Genomic DNA, 19,462 nt, shown 5'->3' on the forward strand with positions numbered 1-19,462 from the left:
AATATAAGTACTAGTAGATAGCTAGTCGACCGATAGGTAGACTAAACTAGTATACTCTTTTATTTCTCGTCCGGTAGTAGAATAGCTACTATCCGCCCTCCTAACTATATTACTAGATAATAATAAGGATTAAATTAATAGATAAACGAATTCTTAAGAAAATCGTTGGACTAATAAGACTAAAAAGAGAAAAGAATAATATATTAAAAAGTTATATAATCTATATATAACTTATATATAGTATATATACGGGCCGTAGACTCTACGTTTAAATAACGCCTATTAGCTCTAATAATAATCTAATAGCTATATATAAATAATAATACTAAAATTCTATTATTATAGTTATAAAAGATAGAGGTAGCTATAAATTTAACCCTCTTTAACTAGTCTTTAACCCTTCTTATTCGTATTTTAGCCCCCTTTTAAGAAAGCTACTTTTTCTCCGTCGCTTACCTTAAATTTATATATAAAATAGTAGGTAAACTCGGAGAACTCGCTAGTATTTCGTCTACTAGCCTTATCGGCTACTAGCCTTACCGGCTACCGGCCTTACCGGCCCGACGGACGTTCTCGCCTCTTACGCGGCGGCTAGTAGGCGGTAAGGCTAGTAAGTAGTAAGGCTAGTAGATAGTAAGGCTAGTAGGTGGTAAGATAAGGCTAGTAGGTGGTAAGACCGGTAGCTAGTAGCTAATAAAGCCGATAGCTAGTAGATAGTAAGGCGCCGCGGTAAGTAGTAAGACCGGTAGATAGTAATATAGATATAGAATAGTAGCGAGTTCTCCGAGTTTACCACTATTTTATATATAAATTTAGAATAAGCGACGGAGAAAAAGTTATTTTCCCGGGGGGGTATTAAAATACGGGTAGAGAGAGGGGTTAAAGACCGGTAGAGAGGGGTTAAATTTATAGCTACTAAGGTATTTATTTTATTTATTTATTTATTTAGTTTTACGTTCCTCTTAAGCCGTTAGCTATTAAAGACGGCGCTAAGGCGCGCTACGTAGGGGATTTTAGAAGTCTACTTAATAGAAGAGATCTTAGAGGTACGTATAACGATACGAAGAAACGGACGTACCTCTTTCTAGAAGTAGGAGTAGTAGGAATAATAAAGAAAGAGAGAAACCGGGAATAAAAACGTAAGAAAAGTAAGAAAAAGTAAAAACGGCTAAGTCTAAAAATTTCGCCGGATAGGTAGAGAATAGCCCCCCTTTACGACGGGCGTTTTTATAAGAGACGGCGAGGTTTTCTATATAAATAGTTTTTATAAAAATTCGAAAACTACGCTTAAATATCTACGTAACCCCGCGAATTCTAAAGGGGTTTAATAGGTACTTAGAAAAGATTTCTACCGTTAATTATTTCTCTAGCTATAAAAGCCGGGGTGCTAAGCGGCGGTCTTTAGATAATTTATTTCTTTATAGGTATCGGTTTTATCCTTCGAAATATCTATTTTTTAAAGGTTTATAGGCGTATCTTTACGTATTCTTACGTATAAATCGAGTAGCTACTAAGATAGATAGTAGCTATTTAATTATTTATTAGTTAATTAGATATTTTTAGCGCTTATTTACTAGTAGTTTTATTATCTAGTACTATCTATTATATTTATAGTAAGGCCTATATTTTAAATATTTTAAACGCGCTTTCTAATTAAATAGCTACTTAATTAAACGCCTTCGTTCTATTTCTAAATAAAAACGTAGGCGTTAAAATAAAATTTATAATTTTAGCCGCTTTAAGAAGAAGCTCTTTACGCGGATTAGTAAAAATATCTATTTTAAAAATCTAGTCTATAATAGAGAAGTAGGGGGTCTCGTTTAAGACCTTTAACTCGCCGTTTTTAATAGACTTTTACTCTAGAAATATAAGAATCTACGCGGATAATTAGACTATAATTTTTAGACTAGAAAAACCTACGAATACGCCCGAATAGGTCTAGTAAGTTCGAGTAATATAACTAGCTAAACGGCTTAAAAGTAAAGAAAATACTATCTCTCTAAAATAGTATTTAAAATATAAAGATATTATAGAAAATAAGAAGGCTAATTTGCTTATTAAAAAAATATAATTTATTTTATTTAAAAGTTTTTTTTTTAGCTCGCTAAGCTTCTACTAAAGTATAATAAAATAAAAAACGCTATTAAACTAGAAAAAGAAATTTAAATTAGTTTCTAATTCTTTTTATAAGCGAATCTTTACGTTAATAGCGAAGTAAAAGCTAAAATCGTTTATAAAAATACGCGAGATAGCTTTCGTCTTCTACTAATTAAAGATAGAATATAAATACTTTAAGTTCTATTTTTACCGCGTTAACTACGCTAAAAACGACTAGTATAAATATAGTCTAACGACTCGTTAAATATTATACTATCTACTTCTAGAGTATAAACTATATAAAGATTTTTAAATTTTTATAAAAAACGTACTAAAGAAATATCGGCTTAAACTTATAAATCTTTTCTTAACGACTATATAAGCTAGCCTAATAGAGAAGTTTCTAGAAAAATTAAAATTACTACCTAGCGATAGTAATTAAATAATCTATTTAACGAGGCTTAAATATATACCGCTAAATAAAGGGGTTTAGCTATTACGCTAAACTCTATACTAAACTTAAAAACTTATTTTATCTAGTAAAACTTACTTTATACGCGTATAGATTCTTAATACCGCGTTAAATAGTTTAGTATAGTATTAAGAATCTATATACGCCTAGCTCTAGCTTAGCGTATACCTTTTATAGCGTAGCTCTACGCTATATACGAATCTAAACTTTTCGTAGTATAGCTTCTCGCTATAAGTCGTAACTAAATTAGTTTTCGAAATATTTACGTAATCTTAATTAATTCGCCTACTTAGTACTAGAGATTATATAAATAATAAACTATTCTACTACTAATTAACTCTAGAATTTTATACGGTCTCGCTTAAAAATACTACTTAATTAATAGTAGAAGAGTATATAGGCTTTAGTAGAACGACCTACCGTCTAGTATTAAGTAGAATAGACGCCTCGAGTTTTTACGGTAAGTTTAAAATTAAAGTTTAGTATAAAGTTTAGTAGGTGGCTAAGCCCCTCTAATACTATAGTCGAAAGAGCGGATAGTAGCCACTCTACTACCGGGCGAGAGATAAAAGAGTATACTAGTTTAGTCTATCTATCGGTCGACTAGCTGTCTACTAGTACTTATATTACTAGTTAATACTACTACTATCTAAGGCTAGTAGTAGCTATACTCTACTACTATAATACTTTTTTACTTTTATAGATTATTTATCTTTTTTTCTTTAAGTATATTCTCTAGCTTTTAAGCGTACTATTTCTTATACTTTTCTAGAAAACTATTTTATAGATACGCTAGGCGTATAAGTAGTCTTAAATCTAGTCTTATTTTTAATAAGTACCGCTTCTAGAGGGACGGTAAACTAAATAAAGAATATTATATTTAGAGGCCGTATTCTACTACTATACTATTATAATAGATTTCTAACTATTTAAACTTAGTATATATAAAATATAAGATATAAATAAAAAGCTTAAAATAAGTATAAAAAGATAACCTATAAATAATAAATATATTTTTAAAAAATATAACGTTTATTTATAGGCGTAACGGCTTTATATATATATATAGTTAAATAATAGTTATATATTAATATATACTATATAAAATATTTAATAAAAGTTTTAAATTTTTTATAAAGAACTAAAGTCTTAATAGTTTTTTTTAAAAGAACTAGGTATATTAGTAAAATATTCTACTAAGATACTCTACTTTATATTTTAGAACTTTTTATAAAGAAATAAACTCGTAGTATAGTTAGGAGGGCGGATAGCAGCTACTCTACTACCGGGCGAGAGATAAAAGAGTATACTAGTTTAATCTACCTATCGGTCGACTGGCTATCTACTAGTACTTATATTACTAGTTGGTACTACTACTGCCTAAGGCCGGTAGTGGCTATACTCTACTACTACATCTCTCCCCCTACCTAGCTAATAGGAAGCCGACCGACCGGTTTTAACCCTCTAGCAACTGCGGCGGTGCCTGCCCTAATACACGTAATCTACTACGGTATATAACCCTCGCTAAGCGATCCGTGCGCCCGTACGCCCGTGCGCGTTATACTATAGTCAAGGCTGGTTAGTGCGATTATCGCCGTTACCACCTCCTAATCGTATTAATCAGATAATCGCTATACTTAATCCCGTAACTCATCCGAATTCTCGCCGGGTAGGCCCAGAGGGGTTCCCAATCTGGCTTAGACTCGGGTTAACCCTCCTCCCCCACTTCCCTTTCCCAGCCAAATCCGCTCTGGATATAGCGATTTGGCGGGCGTGACCGTAACGATTACGGTATAGCTAGATAATCGTTATTTCTCTAAGAAAAAACGGCGGGAGGGGGGGTTTAATCGTTACACCTAGCTAATCGTTATGGGGGGTGATCGCCCTAACGGGCTTTGACTGTATACCCAGTAGCCCGTAGTTTGTCTAAGATTACGTATTCCTTACGTACTACGCTAAGCCTGCCTATCGCTCGACCCCGTCTATACCGCTTCGCTACCTTGCTGGCCAGCCGATAGCCAGTGCCGTAGGTCGAACTCACGATCTACGCCTTGCAAATAGCTAGTTGCATCGGGTGATAGGTAGACTAAAGATATAGTTGGGAGGGCGGATAGCAGCCACTCTACCACCGGGCGAGAGATAAAAGAGTATGCTAGTTCAGTCTACCTGTCGGTCGACTGGCTGTCTACTAGCACTTATATTACTAGTTAGTGCTACTACTGCCTAAGGCCGGTGGTGGCTATGCTCTACCACTATAGTAGTAATCTCTTTAGAAGAAACTAGGTATTTTAGTAAATAATATTTACTAAAATACCTAGTTATATATATTTTAAAATTTATAAAGAAATATATAGAAAGTTTTACTTATAAGTAGGATATTCGGGTAAATTTAAAATAAAAACTAGGTATTTTAGTAAGGGTATAGGTATTTAAAAAATATTCTCGAAAAACTAGATATTTTAGTAATTTACTATTGTTTATTACTTTAATTTTATAATAAAAGTAATTATTCCAGGCCGCTATAAATTTAATCCCCCCCTCTCTTTTCCCCTCTATCTATGTTTTAACCCCCCCTACCCTGATTTTAATAATCCTCTAGGAAAATAGCTTTCTCTCCGTTATTTACTATAAATTTATATATAAATTAGTAGGTAAACTCGGAGAACTCGCTAGTATTCCGGCTACTAGCCTTACCGGCTACCGGCTACCGGCCTTACTTACCATCCACCTACCCCCCGCGCGGGCCGGCGGATAAGTATCTTATACTATAGTAGTAGAGTATGGCTACTACCGGCCTTAGGTAGTAGTAGCACTAACTAGTAATATAAGTACTAGTAGATAGCTAGTCGACCGATAGGTAGACTAAACTAGTATACTATTTTATCTCTCGCCCGGTAGTAGAGTGGCTACTATCCGCCCTTCTAACTATACTACCTCGAGTAATCGCTATCTACGAGGACGTATCTTAGCCGGTAAGGCTAGTAGCTAGTAGATAGTAAGACACCGCGGTAAGTAGTAAGAACGATAGATAGTAATATAGATATAGAATACTAGCGAGTTCTTCGAGTTTACCTACTATTTTATATATAAATTTAAGATAAGCGACGGGGAGAAAGCTATTTCCCTAGAAAGAATTAAAATCCGGGTTTAGAGGGAGGAGGGAGGGAGAAAAGAGAAGAGAGGTTAAATTTATAGCGGTCTTATCTATTATTTAGTAAATAACGTATTAATATTAAAATTCTAAATATTCTAATAACTTTTATAAACCTAGGGTTTTTAGTAAGAGTATATAAATATTTAAAAAATATATAAATAAAAACTAGGTATTTAAGTAATTTACTATAAAACTAGGTATTTAAGTAATTTACTATAAAACTAGGTATTTTAGTAATTTACTATAAAACTAGGTACTTTAGTAATTTACTATAAAACTAGATACTTTAATAACTTACTATAAAATTAGATATCTTGGTAATTCTTTTATAAAAACTAGTTACTTTAGTAATTTACTATAAAAACTAGGTATCTTAGTAATTTACTATTTTAGTAATATAGTAGTTATTTTGCTTGAAACGCTATAAATATTTCTTTAGCTGGTTGTAGTACGATATCCGTTTTGAGTCCCGGGTAAGTGTTTGTTCGATTCTCCACCCCTTTAAAGCACTGCAATATCCGTACAACCGTATAAGCCATTTCAGTGAGCGCAAACTGCTGCCCGATGCAGATCCTTGGCCCACCGTTGAAAGGAATGTATGTCCATGCTTTAGGCGTCCAGGAATACCACCTCTCAGGCGCGAATGAAAGCACAGGCGGGAAAGCTTTAGAGACGGGCGGATGGAGATCAGCACGTCGTTGCATGACGAGAGTGGAGTATGCGATAGGTGTATCCCGAAGCACGCCGATGGGCAGACTGCCATCGGAACCCCCTCCATGAGGCAGCGTCGTGTCCCGGAGGGCAGAGCGGATGTTGAACGGGACAACGGGATATAAGCGAAGTGTCTCGTTGATGGTATGCTTTTGCGTACATCTAGATTAGTTTTCATTACGGCAATACTGGGTCGCTGACCTCCTACCTGAAGGTACTTCATGGACTTCAGATGCTCGTAGGTGGGCATTGTTTCGTCACCCACCACACCGAGTATCTCCTCCCTGAGCTTCTGCACAATCTTTGGGTGGTTTGATAGCTCATAAAAGAGCCATGACAGGGTGCAGGCGGTGGTATCTCTTCCAGCCAGAAGAACAGCTGCGAGCTGGTCACGGAGAGTGGCGCGATCCCTGGTGTACGAGGCGAGCGCGTGCAAAAAGGTATAACCTTCATCATCCTTGGTCCTCTTGTCCAGCTCTTCTGCAGGGAGACTCAAAGCCTGGTCGATAAAGGGTTCAATGAAGTCGTTCATGGTCTGTATGTTGTCCCGAAATCGTTTGCGTGGTAGCAGCCAATTCACAGGCCTACCGAGGTCAGAGAATTGACTCACTACATCATGGGGGGTTGGACAGCGGTCTTAGCATACCCGCTCTTGGCGATCAGGCTCTGCACATGCTGAACCTCCGCAAACGCCTCGGCGAATTTTGCCTGGGGGTTATCAAGACTTTCGACGCTACGGCCAAGCAGAAAATCGGTAGCTGCGTCAAGAGTATACCTATCTCCATGTCAGACCAGGCAGATGGGCAGAAAGCGATGGCAGCGACCTGAAAAACAGAGTTGTGATATCGACAGCTTCACCACTGCCACCGAGGTGCTTCAGCAGGACGCTGATGTGTCTCTCAAACACCTGGATATCACTCAAGCGATCCTTGACGAACTGAGGTCTGATCAGCTGGCGCGCACTGTGCCACTTTGCACCATCGGTAGTGAAAATGCTGTCGCCTAAGAAATCGTGCCACTCCTGGTTGAAGCGCTCGCCCTTGCCGTAGTCGGCGAACTGCGTGGCCAGAAGCGCCTTGATGTTGACGGGGTCGGCGGTGAATATGGTCCGCACGCCACCCACGTCGGCCTCGACCGTGTAGGCGTTTCCCGGGCGGCCGACGGTGCGGAACAGATGGAGCCAGAATTCATAGCTGGCGTGCCTAAGATTTGCCCGTACAGCTGTGAAGACGAGATCCAGGCCGAGGGGGAAATAGGTGGCGCGGACAGGCGCGCAGCCGCCCAGGGCGCGGAGCCTGGCGGCAGCATTGATGCGGTTGGCAAGCCCGTACACAAGATAGAGCAGGATGGCGAAGGCGGCGAACGAGGGCAGCGACATGCAGCCGAGCAACTGGTTGAGCATGGCGGCGAGTTGGGGAGGAGACACTGAGGGTCAATGGTGCAACAATGAAGCGACGCGACGCGACTCCGACTCCAACTCCAACGAGGTGCGCAGAGGCATTGCGCCGTCTCCACGGCCGGAGCTAAGTCGCACGCCTGAGTCCGTGGGCGCGACGGGGACGACGATCGCGGCCGGCCGCCACGCGAGAAAGCCACAGGCACACGATCCGGCGCCACTGCGGGGTAAAACGCCGCCGGCTGAGACAGGGATGACTTATTTCCTACGTCGCACACTATCTGTACGCCAGCTGAGTTATATGCAATCGCCGACATCCGCCCCTGCGCCTAGAGCGCGCATTGCGTGCCGTTCTGGGTGCAGAACGGCATCTGGATCGGCTCCGCCTGCACGCCGCGAGCCACCAGCCGCTCGCGGAAGTCGCTCAGCCGCGGGCTCGCCGTGATCTGGCTCCTGTTCTGGCCCTGCTCGTCCTTGGCCCCGCTCCAGAGCACCTCCGCGGCCGCCGCAGCCCGTGGCCATACCATGCTATCGATGACGGCCGGGTCCGTTTGCTCGGCCCAGATGTGGCACTCGCCGCCCACCACAAGATGCGTTTGGTTGGCCGGAACGCCGCTCAGCGGATCGTACGAGTACATTAGCCTCCAGCTCTTGCGCGGAGAGCAGTAGTCCGCAAAAGGCCAGTACGTCGACGCCGTCTCGGGCGTGAAGTCCAGCCACTGGCCCTTGCCGCAGTCAAGATACTAGCCGCCACGTCAGTCCATCGCCTTGCCTCTGTACCTCTGCCGCACTTACCCAGTAATTGTAGTTGCCCGCCAGAGCCTTGTGGCCACTGGCGACCGTGTCCGCAACCGCCTGGTCTGACTGCCACGTCTGGACCAAGACGTCCTTGCCGAGCGTGACATTCCACTCCAGAAGCATTTCCTCCCACACAATCGGCCGAAGGCCGTTGGCGCGAATCTGGTCGTGGTTGCGGTCAACAAACTTTTGCATCAGGGGCTGGAGAATCGCCGTCGAGTTGGACCGGACCGTGTCGTCTAGCAAGTACGATTGCGCGTTGACTTCGTCGCCTCCGCTGTGGAAATAGGCCGTGTGCGGCTTGACACGCGGCAGCACGTCACCAAGCAGCGTGTCGAGAAAGTCGTACACGGCAGAAGAGTTGAGCTTCAAGGTGCCACACGGTGGCTCGGCGCAGTACGTGTCCCAGTCAGGCTGCACGTTGAACGCGGCGACCAGGTCCGGGTTGGAGAAGGCGACGGAGGCAGTGTGGCCCGGCATGTCGATCTCCAGGATGGGCTCGATGCCAAGTAGATTGGCGTACTTCTGGATGTCCTCGAGGTCTTCGGGCGTGTAGACGAGGTTGGCAGCGTAGGCACCCTTGGCCGAGAGCTCGGGGATGGCAGGGACCACCAGCGGCCAGGACTGGGAATCGGTGATGTGGATGTGGAAGCGGTTCATCTTGGCAAAGGCCATGGAGTCCAGCATGCGCTTGAGGTCGTCGACAGAGAAGTAGTTGCGCGAGACGTCCATGTTGAGGCCGCGATGAGCGAACTTGGGAGCATCCTGGATCTCGACGGGGGCGAGGCTGGTGTAGGAACCGCCTTGGGAGTGCTTGAAGAACAGTTGCGAGAAGGTGGTCAGACCGTGCAGCAGGCCAACGGAAGAGGCTGCGGAGATGGCAACCTCGCCCGACTCGGAGACGCTGAGCGAGTACGACTCGTCGAGGGTGTCGTCAGTCGGAGCGATGAGATTGGTCGGATCCGGCTTCGTCTGCTGCAGGGCGACGGTGGAGATGAATTGCTTGTCGGAAGTCGGGGGCTCGAAGTCGGAAAAGCGCGGGTGGAATTTCCACGGCACAAACGAGTGGTCGAAGATGGCGTCGTGGGTGCGTTGGATGGCATTCTGCACGAGCTGCTGCGAAGTAACGGTGGCCGACGAGTTGTGCGACGCAGTCTGGGGAGCAGGGTCAGCCGCAGCCGGCCGGGGAGCAGGGAGCCTCAGGTACCTGGTTGCTGGGGGAGTTGTAGGTGATCTTGACGTCACTGCTGATCCAGAGCGTGGTGTTGCCGGAGCTGTACTGCGACGGAATGGGCCACAGCGCGGCAGCGAAGGGCGCGCCGGCGGCGAGCAGGGCGAGCAGCTTCATGGTGCGGCGCGGGCGAGGCGAGGATGTAGAGTCGCGAGGCTCGCAGCCGGGCGAGCGAAGTTTATTTAAACGATGGAACGATGGGGGCGGGTCACCAGGCGGTGCCACTGCAGGAACTCCAGAAGCGAGTGGCCGGGGAGCCCTGGGTAGCGGAGTGCCGGCAGCAGCATGGCAATAATAATGCCACCCATCCTCTCTCCGCTGCTGACACGGTCAGGCTACCGGCGGTACGACGCTGCGGCTGGGGCCCGGCGCTGACGGGCTGTCATCCAATCTCTCCTCCCCTGCTGCATTCCGCCTCTTACTCGCCCCGTCGGCGCCCTGACTTTGCCTCCAGGAGATCGCCATCTCGCGCACCTGTGTCGACTCGCGCAGGGGCGCCATGTGCCGGCTAAGGTTTGTGCATCAAACGCTGGCCCGCTGTGGCGTTGAAACAACAGCATCACGATTCACCAGCCTCGCCGCCAAGCCGCTGTCCATGCGCCCTGGCTCCTGGATTGACACGGCGGCCTGGGCCTGCGCCGGCCCCTCATTCTGCGCGCACGGCCGTCGCTCCGCTGCACAGCCAGTCACGTTTGGTATATATAGCACCTGTACAGCTTGCATTCCTTCGTCCGTCGGCCCACGCTCTTACTGCTCTTTGCGGCTCCCGGCTGACTGTGAAGCCCTCCTCGCTAACGTATATTACCGCTTCCTCTATCCGTCCGTGACCCGATTATCATTACAATTACAGAACATCTATGCCAAACGCCCAACGCTATGCAGATCCGGGTATAATGGTTGCTGAATGCGCTTACCAAAGGGAGAATGCTGAGAAGAAGAAACACGCAACAAAACTCAGCCACACCGGCCCAGCTCGACTTGACCCCCCGGCTGCGGTTGGACTTGGCGCCGCGGAGCCCGACGTCTCAGCCGATTGCTTTTGCGCATCCGGCGCTGCCGTCATGACACCGCGCCAGTAGTCCGACTTTGCCGCTCCGGCTGCGACCGTGACGACGGTGGTGAAGCCATGTTGGTCAAACGTGGTGAGGACTTCAGTGTCTCCAGCCGAGGAGGAATCCGGCCGAGACGCTGCAGACAACGAGGTAGGCGAAGCGGGTGGGGATGTCGACTAAAGAAACGAAGCATTAGCAGGCACGCCTTGATGGACAGAACTGGAACGAGATGAGGCCTTACGCACAGGGGCCGAGCTAGGCGGGACGACCTTGCCGGAACTTGTTACAGTCCAGCCGCTTGGGAGGCCTGGGTAGCTGGTAGCCGTCTGAGTCGACGCCGTTGCGAGCGTCGTCGACTCGGGCACCCACGGGTACACCGATGGCCGGACGTAGGTGGATGAAGAGTCATGGGTACCCGACCAGGGAATCGGCTGTCCGCTGGAACTTGACGTCACGGCTGGGGCGGCGCTGTCGACGTTGCTGCCGCCCGAGTTGACGGTGCCATCGACGGCCACGATGGATTGCCAGGTGCCACTGCTGTCGCCGTACTTGTATTGGGTGCCGGTCGAGTAGTCGGTGACGGCGAGCGACTTCAGCTGCATGGTGAAGGGTCCTTGCGAGTAGTCCGTGGGCCCGCGGGCCCACTCGACCGTGCCGGGAGAGTTGAGATCAGTATCACCGCCGGCCCAGGACCCGATCTTGATCTGCATCGGCGTCTGCGGATACTGGCCGCTTGCGTCGGCCGGCTTCAGGGCCCGGACGGTGACGCCGTCAATCTGCCACACCAGCTCTTCGGCAGTCCATTCGATGGTGTACGTCTTGAAGCCGGTCTGGCTGCCGGCATCGGCGTGGAAGGCGCCGCGGTTGTAGGTGGTGGTCTGGCCCTTGCCAAAGTAGTTGGTTTGCACCTCGTCTGCGTCGGATCCAAGCCACTCCCAGTCTATCTCGTCGAGGTCGTCGGACTGCAAGATGGCGGAACTGACTATGCCGGCGCCGGGCGAAGCCTTCATGGTGAACTCGACCTTTCCGAACATGATGTACCATTTGGACTCGATCTTGGGCGAATCGCCCGACTTGGTGATGGTGAAGGACGCGCCGTCGGAGCCGTAGGACACGGGCCCCTGGGAGGTGAAGCTGTCGGACTGCTCGGAGAAGTCGATGTCGACGGATCTGCCCAGGGCAGCGTTCGTCTGCGCGCTCGCGCAGCCAAAGAGAAGAGCAGCAGTCGCAAGCGCGGCGACGGCACGCGCGGGCGTTCGCATGTTGGCAGTGGAGACGGTGGAGAGCGGAGGAGGGCGGAGGGTGGAGGAGGCAGCGGAGGGCCGGGCAGAATTGTGGGCAAGCTAGAGGCTGATGTGCAGAGTGACGCGGCGCAAAAGAAGGTTTCCTGCAGCAGCGGTTGTTATAGGACACACGACCAGCCATCGCATTTCACAAGCGACGCCATAAGTCACCGCGCCGCCGCCGGAGGCCTGCAGGTCCGGTGCCCCGCGACGTGGCAGCAGCATCGCAAGCTGCTGTTGGCCGCCGCGAAAGTGCCGGGGCTGGAGGGGAAAAGAGGAGGCTGACCCAGCCACCCCGCGCCGCCCCAGCCAGCGTCGGCAATGCTCGCCGAACCCCGGATTCCGCCTGAGCGACGCCGGCCCGCCCGCCTGACGCACCAAGGACAAAAACTAAGCTCGACAACCTGAGCGCCACCATCCCTTCCGCAGAACCTGCATCCGCCGCTTTTGACCGATCCCCCGCACCAAGCAGGGCCCAGCCTGTGCACCGCCTATTTTGGATCGTGCCTCTGCCACGTGAGACGCACCTGACCACGCCCACGCGCTCGTTGTCCTGACGCCAACCAGCCATCATGTCTCTAACGAACGCCGACCCCGTCGAGGCTGCGCGCTCTGCCCGCCTGGCATCGCGCACGCTTGCCGTGCTGCCCGCCCAAGCTCGCAACGACGCCCTGACCGCCATTCACGATGCTCTAGCCGCTGCACGCGACGACATCCTGGCTGCAAATGCGCGCGATCTGGAAGCCGCCACCCACGCCGCCCAGAGCGGCGAGCTGAACGAGAGCCTGATCAAGCGCCTCGACCTCGGCCGCACGGGCAAGTACGAGGACATGCTGCAGGGCATCCTCGATGTCAGGCTCCTGGACGACCCGCGTATGTGCTGCATTGCGTTTGCTGCCTTTGCTTTTTGCAACTGGCGCCGTGCGTGACCCAACGTTGACCACTTCGTAGTCGGCAGGACCGACGTGCGCACCTTGCTCGACGACGACCTTGTTCTCGAACGCCGCTCTTCTCCCATCGGCGTGCTGCTCATCATTTTCGAGGCTCGCCCCGAGGTCATCGCAAACATCGCGTCCCTGGCAATCAAGTCTGGAAATGCCGCTATCCTCAAAGGTTCGTGACAAGTCGCATTCCGCCAGCTGCCGGCCATCGCTCATGCCACACAGGCGGAAAGGAGTCGACCGAGTCTTTCAAGGCCATCTCCACCGTCATCTCGACCGCGCTCAGCACCACGGCCGTCCCGAACGACTGCCTGCAGCTGGTGACGACCAGGGATGCCATCAAGCCCCTTTTGGAGCTGGACCAGTACATCGATCTCGTCATTCCCCGTGGCAGCAACGAGCTTGTGTCTTCGATCAAGAAAAGCACGCAAATTCCGGTGCTCGGCCACGCCGACGGCGTGTGCTCCATCTACGTGCGGGCCGATTGCGCAGTCGCCATGGCCGCAAAGGTTGTCGTCGACGCCAAAACGAGCTACCCCGCAGCCTGCAACAGCGTCGAGACGCTGCTGGTGGACGAGGACGCACTGAGCACCGTCCTGCCCGCCGTCGCCGAAGCACTGCTGGCCAAGGGTGTTCGGCTGCGATGTGACGCGGCGTCAAAGGCGGCGCTTGCGTCGGCGCTGGACAAGCATCAAGCGGCCTTCTTGCAGGATGCGGAGGACCAGGATTTCCGGACCGAGTTCCTGGATCTCATCCTTGCCGTCAAAACAATCCCGCGTGCAGCGAGCGCAGAGGAGGCGGTGGACCTTGCCATTGCCCACATCAATGAGCACTCGTCGCACCACACAGACGTGGTGCTGACGCAGGACCGGGCGATTGCAGAGCGGTTCCAGGACGGCGTGGACAGCTCGTCGGTGTTCTGGAACACGAGCACCAGGATGGCGGACGGGCAGCGGTTCGGGTTCGGCACAGAGGTGGGCATCAGCACCAACAAGATCCATGCGCGGGGCCCCGTAGGACTCGAGGGCCTGACGATCTACCGCTGGCGCATCAATGGCAACGGGCAGGCATCGGCGGACTACGGTTCAGGGGGCAAGGCATGGAAGCATCAGAAGCTGCCGGTGGGCGAGCAGGAACGCTACGCGGCCACGGAAGACGAATGGAAGGCGCTCCAGCAGTTCAGGGCGGCACGGGCGCGCAGCGGGTGAGCGGCCGGGGCGGGTGAGCAGCGTGGAAGGCGGGAGAAGCAGGCAGGATAGAGCCGCAGGTCGGGGCAGAGAACCGTGGCGCGAGTCAAGGTGCGCGGCAGGTGGGGCGCGTCCACTTATCCGCGCAACAGCGGCCTCGGCGGTCGTCTTCCCCGCAGAAAGCGGCCGGCCCCATGACTTCACACTTGCACTTGAGGGTTGTTGTTACGTGAAAACGAGCACGCCGTAGTCAGCCATGGCGATGCAATGACAGCGCAAAAGCGTTGACTGGATGCCACGCTCCATGTGACCGGTGAGGCCACTCCGATTCTCGCTGACCGTGCAGGGCCAGCGGCGGCGGCGGAGCCAATGCGGGCTTAATGTGGGCTAGTTCCAGGTACCAAAGTCGCGCATCGTGAGCATTTGGCCAGGGGAGGAGCGTCGACGGAAGTTGTGCCGGCGCAAAGCGGACAGCGGACAGCGGACGACGCTTCCCCAGACCTATTTAAAGCCCCGCCGAGCGGCACCGGGGGTGCAAGTGCAAGCCAGCCTGCTCTCTCGTGCGTCCGCACGCCTTGTTGCTTTTGTTTCTGTACCACCGCGCTGCGATAAGCCCGTCAATCTGTGGCCCGGCGCGTAGATAGAGGTCTGGCGCCCATTGACTCGCCTCCCGTTCCGCCGCGGCGCCGTGGGTTGCACCGGTAGCTTAATAAGAAGCACCGCCCGCCGCGGCTTATCTGTCCCGCCAACGCATGCTGACCCTTTCCAGACACCTGCCAGTCCACCACCGCCGCCGCTGTGCTTCTCCCCCGCATCCTTTCCCACCGCCCCTCGAGCAGCCGCCAGCATGGCCTCCTCCGCTCCCAACGGCGTCCAGAACAAGGTTCTGGACACCATCGCCCGCACGCCCGGCCGCCAACCGTCGCCCCAACCCACTCACCTGAGCGTTCCCGGCTCCACACATCACCGCGTGCTGCACGAGGAGGGTCCGGGATATGTGGCGCCGAAGTTCGAGGGCAAGGAGCAGCAGATGGAGACGTACGCTTGAGCTGGAGAGCAAGCGACTTCTCGCAGTCGACTAACACATCGCAGGGTCATGGATCAGGTTGAGGAGAAGGGTTTCATCCCGGCCGACTTCGTCGAGTCCGAGACCAATTGGTTCTACAGTGAGCTGGGCATTGACGACAGCTACTTCGCTACCGAGTCTGTCGAGGCGTAAGCAACCCGTTTGCCCCTGTCACCGCCACCCCGCCGGCTGACGCGCTTGCTGCAGCATTGTGAACCACATCCATTCGCTCTACGCTGCCAAAATTGCTGCATATGCCCGCGATGACAAACTTCTCGAGATCCGCCTGGACAAGGAAGCCGCAGATCACGCCGTCTACATCGACACCAGCAAGCCGGGTGTCAGCAACATGGATGGCCCGCAGTACGAGCGACGCATCGACCAGAAGTACCTCAATGCCTCGCCTGGAAGCAGTCTCTACCGCGTTGAGACCTTCCGCTCTGCCGGCCTGCTCCCCGGCGGGAACGAGCAACAACTCCGGTGCTACTTTGTGTACCAGTGCGAGTTTGCCAATGATGCAACGACGTCCGCTGAGGAGACCCAGCTGGAGAAGATCGGCGAGAAGCGTTTCTTGCAGAAGGCGACCAAGAACACCAAGGAGATTTACAAGCAGGTCCTTGAAAATGCCGTCATGCGCACAGGCCCCGTCATCGAGTATTTTGACATTGAAGGCTCACGCGAGAAGCGCTTGGTCATCGCCTACAAGCAGGGCTCTGCACTTGGCCTGTTCAGTGCCTTGAGCGATCTGGTGAGTCCGTCGAGGTCCCTACTGGCTCCTACGAAAGAAACTGATGTCCGTGTCTAGTACCACTACTACGGCTTGACCTCGTCGCGCAAATACGTCGGTATGTGTTCCGTTGCACGCGTTGCGTTGTATCCATAGAGCTGACACTTTCCCCACAGAACAATTCTCGAATGGCTACACGGTCATGTCCATCTACTTGCGCCACGCCCCACAATCGGTCAGCTCGGCACGTCATCCGCCAATCGAAGCCTCCGTCCACCAGATCATCAAAGAGGTCTCTTTGCTGTACTGCATTCCGCAGAACAAGTTCCAGCTGCACTTTGCCTCGGGCAGGCTGAGCCTGCAGGAGACCATCTATGCTCACTGCGTGTGGGTTTTCGTCGGTCATTTCCTCAACCGATTGGGTATGGTGCCATGTGCCAATAAACTACAGGATGCTTGCTGACCGCTGGTGACAGGCTCTGAGTATACCACTTTGTCGTCAATGCTGGACAGCAACAACAGCGTACACGCCGAACTGCTTTCTAAGCTCAAGCGCCGTCTCCGTACGGAGACGTTCACCGCGGACTACATCCTCGAAATCATCAACGAATACCCTGAGCTCATCCACTCGCTCTACTTGGCATTCGCCAACACACATTACGTGCAGACCAGGGGTGATCAGGACGACTTCATCCCGACTCTGAGTTACTTGCGCATGAAAGTCGACAAAGTCTTGAGTGACTCGGAGCTTGAGGGGCTGATCGCCAAAAATGTGACCAACGAGCATCATGCCATGGTTATGACAGCTTTCCGAACCTTCAACGCTAGTGTCTTGTATGTGCAGCTTTACAGAAACCCTTTGACGTTATTTCTCAGCTAATCCCAACTAGAAAAACGAATTTTTACACCCCGACGAAGGTTGCGTTGAGCTTCAGGCTCAACCCTACCTTCCTCCCACCTTCAGAGTACCCACAGCCTTTGTACGGCATGTTCCTGGTGATCAGCTCTGAGTTCCGCGGTTTCCATCTTCGCTTCCGCGATATTGCACGTGGAGGCATTCGCATCGTGAAGTCGAGGAGTTCAGAAGCCTATGCTATCAATGCTAGGTCACTCTTTGACGAAAACTACAACCTTGCGAACACCCAACAGAGGAAGAACAAAGACATTCCCGAGGGCGGCTCCAAGGGTGTCATTCTTTTGGATGTCCGCCACCAAGACAAGGCCACGGTTGCATTCGAGAAGTATATCGACAGCATCCTGGACCTGCTGCTTCCTCCATCCAGCCCAGGTATCAAAGACCCGATCGTCGATTTGCACGGCAAACAGGAAATTCTGTTCATGGGGCCGGACGAGAACACTGCCGATCTCGTTGACTGGGCTACGGAACATGCCAGAGCAAGAGGAGCGCCTTGGTGGAAGTCATTCTTCACTGGCAAGAGTCCCAAGCTTGGTGGAATCCCGCACGACCGCTACGGCATGACTACACTCTCTGTCCGCGAATATGTGCTCGGTATCTACCGCAAGCTCAGCCTTGATCAGACCAAGATCCGCAAGCTTCAAACCGGCGGACCGGACGGTGATCTCGGCTCCAACGAAATCCTTCTGGGTAACGAGCAATATACAGCGATCGTGGATGGCTCCGGTGTCCTTGTCGACCCTAACGGAATCGACCGTGATGAGCTGGTGCGCATGGCGCAGAACCGCGTCATGATATCGCAGTTCGATACAGCCAAGCTCTCTCCGGAGGGATACCGTGTTCTAGTTGAGGAGAACAACGTCAAGCTGCCCACCGGCGAGACCGTCAACAACGGAACACAGTTCCGCAATACCTTCCATCTGCGTGATAGCTCCGCGTACGATATCTTCGTTCCATGTGGTGGCCGTCCTGAGTCCATCGACCTTGGAACGGCCAACCGACTCATCGTGGACGGCAAATGTCTCATCCCATACATTGTCGAAGGCGCCAACTTATTCATTACCCAGGATGCCAAACTTCGTTTGGAGAAGGCAGGGTGCATCCTTTACAAGGATGCGTCTGCCAACAAGGGCGGTGTTACCTCGTCCTCACTTGAAGTCCTTGCCTCGCTCTCATTCGATGACGAGGGCTTCATTGAGCATATGTGCATCCGCGAAGACGGTTCTGCGCCAGAATTCTATGACGAGTACGTCAAGCAAGTGCAGCAGACCATCAAGAACAACGCCGCGCTCGAGTTCGAGGCGATTTGGAGAGAACACCAGGAGACTGGCGAGCCTCGTAGTATACTAAGTGACACGCTCAGTATAGCTATCACCAAGCTTGATGAGGAGCTGCAGAACACAGAGCTATGGGACAATGTCGAACTGAGAAAGTCTGTCCTAAGTGATGCGCTACCAAGCCTCCTGCTTCGGAAGATTGGCTTGGAAACCATCATGCAACGGGTGAGTCATTCTCCAGATACGGTCGTAATGATGGTGATTGACAGAAATAGGTCCCTGAAAATTACCTTCGTGCCATCTTTGGAAGCTACTTGGCCAGTCGGTTCGTGTATCAATATGGCATCTCTGCAAGCCAGTTTGCTTTTTTCGCCTTGTAAGTTCTCTAGGTCTATTCAGATAAAACGCTGTACTGACATATCGGGTAGCATGAACAAGAGGATGGCTCGTCTCAGGCAGTAAACAAGGAACTAACTGGTTTTGGTGATGGAGTCTGGACCACAAAAGTGCAATTCGGCAATTCAAAGAAGTGACCAGCAATGGCAAATGAGCGTACTGGACGCTTGGAAAGGCAGTAATTGATGAACATGTAGACTGCCATTTATTACTTTAGCGATTTGTTTGTCGCCTCGAATCCGTGATGCCGGCTGTTTGTGTAATAAGCCTTCACAATCAAATGCAAGCCCCTTCCAGTTGGAGCTTTCTCTTGGCGTTGCCTCAGGAGCTTGCACTTTACGCATTATGGAATATCTCCATGCTGTTCCATTTGTTCATCCGAAGTCCTTCGGTGAAAATAGTAAACCAGCAATACCATTCAGTAATGACCCTCTGGTCGTAGTTACAATACACTCAATAATACAACTTGTATCGTCTCCCGGACGGTGAGATTAGTTATCTATTCATTCCTGTCGCGTCCGTCCTTCCTAGCCTTGCCGCGTGATCCCGGAAAGGCAGCTCTTCAGGACCAGAAAACTCCTATTCTTTTGCTGGAAACTTTGGTGTAGGCTAACCACACTCGTGACACGATTCCTCGATACTATGCGTATTGCGTAGGTTCCCGAGTCATTGGTCGAATTGGGTGGTTCCAAAGCTCGCAATACGAAGCTAAGGAGACTGATTTGAGCACTATGTGCGCCGTTGGAGTTGAAAACATA

At 50.7% G+C, this 19,462-nt stretch overlaps 5 protein-coding genes across 5 annotated transcripts; 2 read left to right on the forward strand and 3 right to left on the reverse strand.

The window, feature by feature from the left end:
• Window positions 1–6,127: 6,127 nt before the first annotated feature.
• BKCO1_370001 (cytochrome p450 alkane hydroxylase) lies at window positions 6,128–7,836 on the reverse strand (the record flags this gene model as incomplete). Its single annotated transcript, XM_020274974.1, has 4 exons — window positions 6,128–6,583; window positions 6,643–7,018; window positions 7,081–7,209; window positions 7,259–7,836. The coding sequence occupies 4 exons, from the start codon at window positions 7,834–7,836 to the stop codon at window positions 6,128–6,130; spliced, it is 1,539 nt and encodes a 512-aa protein (XP_020128750.1).
• A 323-nt stretch (window positions 7,837–8,159) lies between these two features.
• On the reverse strand, window positions 8,160–9,976 carry BKCO1_370002 (glycoside hydrolase family 20 protein; the record flags this gene model as incomplete). The annotated part of the gene is made up of 3 exons (XM_020275085.1): window positions 8,160–8,573; window positions 8,626–9,783; window positions 9,836–9,976. The coding sequence occupies 3 exons, from the start codon at window positions 9,974–9,976 to the stop codon at window positions 8,160–8,162; spliced, it is 1,713 nt and encodes a 570-aa protein (XP_020128751.1).
• Window positions 9,977–10,769: 793 nt separating this feature from the next.
• Window positions 10,770–12,173, reverse strand: BKCO1_370003 (glycoside hydrolase family 16 protein; the record flags this gene model as incomplete). The annotated part of the gene is made up of 2 exons (XM_020275122.1): window positions 10,770–11,087; window positions 11,157–12,173. The coding sequence occupies 2 exons, from the start codon at window positions 12,171–12,173 to the stop codon at window positions 10,770–10,772; spliced, it is 1,335 nt and encodes a 444-aa protein (XP_020128752.1).
• Window positions 12,174–12,766: 593 nt separating this feature from the next.
• Window positions 12,767–14,343, forward strand: BKCO1_370004 (gamma-glutamyl phosphate reductase; the record flags this gene model as incomplete). The annotated part of the gene is made up of 3 exons (XM_020275133.1): window positions 12,767–13,067; window positions 13,146–13,307; window positions 13,361–14,343. 3 exons carry the CDS (start codon window positions 12,767–12,769, stop codon window positions 14,341–14,343), a joined length of 1,446 nt encoding a protein of 481 aa, XP_020128746.1.
• Window positions 14,344–15,169: 826 nt separating this feature from the next.
• On the forward strand, window positions 15,170–18,770 carry BKCO1_370005 (nad-specific glutamate dehydrogenase; the record flags this gene model as incomplete). Its single annotated transcript, XM_020275144.1, has 9 exons — window positions 15,170–15,360; window positions 15,415–15,537; window positions 15,596–16,136; window positions 16,194–16,233; window positions 16,292–16,537; window positions 16,592–16,949; window positions 17,006–18,533; window positions 18,584–18,684; window positions 18,737–18,770. The coding sequence occupies 9 exons, from the start codon at window positions 15,170–15,172 to the stop codon at window positions 18,768–18,770; spliced, it is 3,162 nt and encodes a 1,053-aa protein (XP_020128747.1).
• Between the last annotated feature and the right edge of the window lie 692 nt (window positions 18,771–19,462).

The sequence above is a fragment of the Diplodia corticola genome (assembly GCF_001883845.1).
Source record: "Diplodia corticola strain CBS 112549 chromosome Unknown scaffold37, whole genome shotgun sequence".
Lineage (NCBI taxonomy): Eukaryota > Fungi > Ascomycota > Dothideomycetes > Botryosphaeriales > Botryosphaeriaceae > Diplodia > Diplodia corticola.